This window comes from Triticum dicoccoides, chromosome 2A (assembly GCF_002162155.2).
Source record: "Triticum dicoccoides isolate Atlit2015 ecotype Zavitan chromosome 2A, WEW_v2.0, whole genome shotgun sequence".
In the NCBI taxonomy this organism is placed as follows: domain Eukaryota; kingdom Viridiplantae; phylum Streptophyta; class Magnoliopsida; order Poales; family Poaceae; genus Triticum; species Triticum dicoccoides.
In genome coordinates, this window is record NC_041382.1 from 627958954 (window position 1) to 627965163 (window position 6210).

Here is a 6210-nt window from a genome sequence, read left to right on the forward strand (position 1 = left end):
CTCCCTTAATTGAATCGATGGTGGGTATTCCAGATCTAGTTCTCGTCGTCTTAAATCGTACTCCTACATACATATAAACCTACTATCTTCTACTCCCTCTCCAAGGCAAACAGCTCGTTGCTGACGCCGCTAACGGAGTCACCGCATAGGCGCCCTACAGGTCATGATAGGGTATCGCGTGATAGAGACACCACATGTGATTTCGTTCCTTTGACAGCACACACATGCAGTGTTTAGATGATGCTTAAGCCAACCCTACATTCCATTGATCGATCAAGCAAACTAGCCAAGCTACCCAGCAGCCATTGTGGTATTCTCCCTTTTTCTCATAACGGAAGGATGAGATCAAGTGACGCACGGTTAGGTCTATTAGCACTTAATTAATAGTAAAAGACAAAAATACCCATTCTAATTCTTGGAAAGCGGGTGTACTGAAGCAGGCCCCAGTTAATATTGTATGGGAATCAACACTTTGGCTAGTATGCATGCGAACCTCATATTGTGCAGGTATTAAGGGTATTATCAAGTAGTGGCAGGTGGTTGTCATGTACTAGTGTTTGAGAAAATGATACAAACACTTACCCGCGTTAACTCCTCAAAAGCCTCTATTTTCTTGGCAGTGAATAATGCAAGCTGCGTTAAGAGGGGGGAAACGTCAATTACTCATAAGCATGTAGCTGCAAATCAAGCACCTTTGGTGCAGAAATCAATATCAATTGCCAAAAATCAGTTACATGGTAATAATGGCGATCAGGAGTCTCGACTTCAACAGGTATGATTACCAAATTTGCATCATAGCATCTACATGGCAAAGCATTATTATCAGACACAACTCAGCGAAAAGTACAAATATAGCATTAATAGACAAGGCTGCTGAGGCCTTTATAAATGAACAGATGGGAAAAGAGTCCTAGCATACCTATGGTTGACAAATCGCCCGACATTCCCATAAAATGTCGGATCAACGCAGAGAGCTTCCTCGTCTCTTAGCACCCCTTCAGAACCCCAACTAGCATCTAGGAGCACTTGATCCACATGCTTAGAATTTTTGGCTTTTCTCTCATGTAGTTCAGAACTTGTTAGTACCTCCCCAACTAATTCACAGATGAAAGCACCTTTTGGCAGCCCATCCAGCGTCCGTAGCCCCCAGCCCTTCCCTTCATTTGTGAAAAACACCTGAATCACGGAATAATGGTAAGCTCATCTACATGCTACAAGGTTGACACCAAAGGAAAGGGAACAAAGTGAAGTTTTGATTTGCTAGTGCTTACAAGAATGGAGCAAGAAACACGTTAATATATCAAAACAAATGAATGATGTCAATGGCCATTCATCAAAGAACAGAATGGTCCATAAAGAAACTACTGATGAGTGATCATCATCCAAAAATGGGAAGCCACAAAAGTATAACAGCTGTGATAACCTAGAAATGATTTAAGATAGTACCTGGAGATTGCATGTTATCCCACGCTGAATCACACGATTTCCACACTGCATGCCACAGCCACATTTACTCCAACACTCCTTAATGAATTTTCTAGCAAGATGACCTTTACATGGATCTGGTGAGGGCTTTGTCTTATATATTTCAAGAGGACAAGCTTTACAGTAGAACTTATTATCCTTTTCTGGGAAGTGATTAACAGCAATGCACTCATCAATTAATTCTGCCCTGACCAGGCCCTCCGGTGTGTATGCAATCTCACCTCCAGTTGATCTTGCACATGCACATGGATGTGATTCTAATAAGCAGTTGCCTGAACAATCTGCGCAGCAATCCTCATCACCAATCCGCGCAAGTGAGGTGTTGACATAAGCACTTTGGAAAATGAGATTCTTTCTTATGTAATAGAACAATGGCGGACAACTATCACTACCAAATTCGTTTACGATAGGTATTCTAACCCTTTCTTCTCCCTTCGTTATGTCAGCAACATCATGCAGTGGCCTTTGCTTAAAAAGTGCTTCCTGAGGCTGATAAGCAACTACCCAATTTTGAAAGCTAGGTTCCAAGGATGATCCTACGGCAGTATTACCATTCCCATCAACAGCATGCTTACAAGCAATTGGCTTCACAAAGGGAGCATACGTCTCCAAAGCCTGTTCTTGCAAGCTGCCACCATTGTTTTGAGCTTCAGAATGCACAGCACGTGACTCTGCAACATATTGGCATATCTCATTCATCAGCTGGCCAACAGAAAAATCAGGAGGTAGGGTCTTGTATGAGCGGAGACAATTATCCTCAACTATTTTGAAGACCTTGTCCAAACTAATGCAGACCTCTGAAGGGTCAAATTTGCATTTCAATGACACCTTCACCTCACCCAGAGTGGATGAAGCTACATCAAGTTCAACAAAAGATGCCTGGTGAGTATTTTGAACAGTAGACTCTACCCCATCCTTGACTGCATGTTGGCTGCTGTCCGGATTTTGATCGTGGTTAACTATGCTAGCTCTAGCATCAGAACCCCATGTCAGCATATCCCTTGTTTTACAATGTTCAATTAGCATGTTGTCTCCACCTATTTATTTTTTATTTTGCAAATACAGTAGATCCAATTAGAACAAGAATATTGCCGACAGAAACTCATCACAAATTGAGAATGATCAAAGCAACTGCTACAGTTGCACAGCCATCCAAAAGAAGGAAAGAAAGCAACCAAGCAAATGCTAAAATAAACCACATACATGTGCACCGGAAACCGCCGTAAGGACTTAAACAATTTGGTAATATCATAGGGAAAATGTTGAGTTTGATTTCCAGAGCATACAAACATCAGTATGAACTATAATTTCAACTAAAACTAACGCAAATCATGAACAGCTCTAGCCTGGTCTTGAAAGTACTGAGTGATGGTGAGATAATGCAAGTGGTATACCTGAAGACCCAGTATTGAGGTCGTTGGCAACAGGAGCAGCTGGAACATCAATTTCAGGTTCAGGCTTGGGCTCTTGTAAAAAGAGAGCATCTTGGGGATTTTCACTGACATCCATGGGTCTGTTGATGAGGGAGGTTTCATTATCACTAACATCCATGTCATACCGAGCAGCAGAAGGGTGTTGGTCATCTGGATCTGGTGTGACCGACGTTGAGTTGTGAGGCTCGGACTCTTGGTCTGTCACCTGATGTGAAACAGCAATTGGAAAGGCTGAGCATCAGATGGTAATTATACAGTAAAGAAACAGAAAGTAGCGTAGCATTTGTACATGACGGCTAGTGGCAGGCATTTGTTGATTCTTTTGGCTATCCAGGATGGTGTCAGCAAGGATGCGGTAGCTCTCGTCCTCGATGGGTTCCCAGTTTTCGAAGAGCTTGTAGAGGTGCTTCAGGACTGGCGAAACCTGCTTCTTGGGGAAGCCGAGACGCCCCATGGCCTCATACGCCTTTTGAGCCCTATCCTTGTGGGAAATCATGGCCTTCCTTTAATGAAATGCCCCACTGCTATTTGTGCTGCATAGAAGATGTGTATTTGCATTATCAGTCAATCAAACCCTCCTCATAAGACAAAAATAAATAAATAAATTCATTTATGAAACCCTAGTAGAGAAGAGGAATGCACGAAAGTAGCAGGTGGATAAGAACCGCACTGGAAAACCCAATCTTGGAAGGGAGACGAAGATAGCATCAGGTTGTACCAAGAAATGTCATACAGCCAGCAGTAGTGGGAGAGGGAGGGAAAGGGGAATGCACCCACCTAGAGCAGAAGAAGAGTAAAAGAAATTGAAACTTTGGTGCCTACTAGAGAGGATCGATTGTCACAGACCTGCACGCGTCAAGGGAAGGGAGCGGGTCAGGGGTTCTGGAGCAGTGCGAATGCGAGTGCGAGGCTGGCTGGGGTGTCGAGGTGGAGGGGTCCGGAGGAGGACGACGCCAAGGGGAAGAGGACGTGACGCGTCCGCAATGACTGCTTCCTGCTGACTAAGGGCCAGTTCTTTTGAGCTATGCTGTGAAAATAAGCTCTAGATAAGCTCCTGTGGAAATAAGCTCCATATAATAAGCTAGTCAGTTCTTTTCAGTGCCTGTTTTTTCAGCTTATCTGTTGTATGGTCAGTGAAAAGTCTGTCATGCCCTTGGACTATATGGTTGTCCTGATTAAATGATATTGTGTTATTTTTATCATTTTGCTACTCAAATGAACACAAATTCGACTTCAAAACACCACGATATGTTACAATCAAACATAATAAAGATCATTGCCTGACATACGAATATCATAAATGCATCATTATCTCACATCATACATGCATCATTATCTCAAGTACGAGTACGAGTATGAAAGATCTTACACAGAACCATCAATTTTTCCTCTATGGAAATACAATGCTAGCATCCAGAGGCGAATACAATACTTAGTGAGAACTTACTACTGTGAATGAAAACATGAATGTACACGAGACTTTGCAAACTGGACAGACTTTGCAAACCATAACAGCCAACAAAATCTCGTTTTGGTCATGTATTTATGTATGTCTAGCAGCACATGACAAGTATATATGCAGCAGCAGCACCATATATATTCACCACCACATAGCATATCAATAGGAAAACATCATGCATCAGCAGAAGTTCATAGCAAATCTGGATGAATGTTTGGCAAAAAAATCAAAAGGGGCTGCTCATCTTGGCAGAGGAACTCATGGCCAACGACTGGGAGGAGCGGAGGGGGCACGAACGGGGGTCCTTCACCTGATTGGGTCGTCGGACGGAGTGGGGCACCGTTCGCCGGAGTGGTGCCCTGGCCGGAACGACCAGGAGCTGCTGCGAGGGTGGAGCGCGCCTAGGAGTCGCGTCAGAGGATGGAGAAGCGGCGGAAGACGGGCTCCTACCCGCCGTCCATGTGTCCGGAGCTAGCCGCGACGAGAAGCCAGGGACCGGCGGCGGCGGCGAGGAACCCTAGCCTTTCCGTGCGGCGTGCGAGAGCGAGAGCGAGAGGGGGGTCGGGTCGGGTGACGCAGGCTGGGACTGGGAGGTATAGCTGGCCAAATGGGCCGTGCTAACTGGGCCGGCCCGGTAGCACGCAGGAACAGCACGGCCCAGGCATGGCACGTCCCGGGTTAAACAGGTTAGACACGGCACACGGCATGCCATGGGCCTGGGCCTAGAAGCTGGGCACGCGGGCCTGCACGGCACGGCCCGTTTGTTTTTTTTACATTTTTCATATTTTTTTATATATATGACCTAAATTATAGCCTAATAGGCCAAAAATACAGCCCAATCGGCTAAAAAACAGGTGGCCCAGCGTGCTAAACGTGCCATGGGCCGGCCCGTTTAATAATCAGGTCGTGCTTGGGCCAAGGAGCAACGCCTGTGGGCCGGCACGACACCGCACGACCCGACTATTAAACGTGTCACGGCGGGCCGTGCCGGGCCAGGCACGATTAGCACGGGTCATGCCGGGCCGGGCCGGCCCGTTTGGCCAGGTCTGCTGGGAGGGGTATTTTCTTTGTTTTTTTAGCGAACTACGGTGCCCTTTTAGAGTAAATTGCTTAAAACCATCACATTTGTGGATAGAATACTTCAAAACTATCGCTTTTGCCAAAATCACAAAAGACCACCACTTCTACGCCAAGTGGATAACAAATAGCACTAATTCGAAATTGAGCGTGTCTAATAGCAAAACTGACGGGTAGTGTAACACCCCGGATGTAACTTTCCCAATTTGTACTTCAACTCTTGCCGTTTCGGTGTTAAGTTATATTTATTTTCTCGGGTTCGGGTCCTTGTCTCGGTGTGTTATTGCCGTTGTCATGCATCTCATATCATGTCATCATATGCATTGCATTTGCATATGTATTCGTCTCATGCATTTAAGCATTTTCCCCATTGTCCGTTTTGCATTCCGGCGCTTCGATCTCCTCCGGTGGTCATTTCTAGCTTTCTTTCGTGTGTGGGGATTAAACATTTCTGGATTGGAACGAGACTTGCCATGCGGCCTTGGTTTACTACCGGTAGACCGCCTGTCAAGTTTCGTATCATTCGGACTTCGTCTGATACTCCAACGGTTAACCGAGGGACCGAAAAGGCCTCGTGTGTGTTGCAGCCCAACACTCCTCCAACTTGGCCCAAAACCCACCAAACTCTGCTCCATCATCTAGATCGTTCGATCATGATCGCGTGGCCGAAAACTGCACCTCATTTAGACTCTCCTAGCTCCCTCTATGCCTATAAATAGACCCCCCCCCCCGAAATTTCGGATCTCCTTCTCCCCC

The 6210-nt window shown here is 45.6% G+C and overlaps 1 protein-coding gene across 7 annotated transcripts in view; it reads right to left on the reverse strand.

The window, feature by feature from the left end:
• The window catches only part of LOC119355858 (histone-lysine N-methyltransferase SUVR4-like), a 7045-nt gene extending 2099 nt beyond the window's left edge, over positions 1–4946 (reverse strand). For 3 of the 7 annotated variants that reach the window (XR_005171719.1, XR_005171718.1, XM_037622741.1), the window contains exons 1-7: positions 3765–4681; positions 3208–3451; positions 2880–3123; positions 1447–2522; positions 920–1176; positions 735–801; positions 583–633 (exon numbers count right to left, since the gene is read on the reverse strand). Coding sequence is in view for 5 of the 7 variants with exons in the window: in XM_037622741.1 (XP_037478638.1) it covers positions 583–633; positions 735–801; positions 920–1176; positions 1447–2522; positions 2880–3123; positions 3208–3414 (1902 nt within the window). In the remaining 2 variants the exon portion in view is untranslated. The other 4 variants (XM_037622743.1, XM_037622742.1, XM_037622744.1 and 1 more) reach the window with 4 other exon arrangements.
• Positions 4947–6210: the final 1264 nt, after the last annotated feature.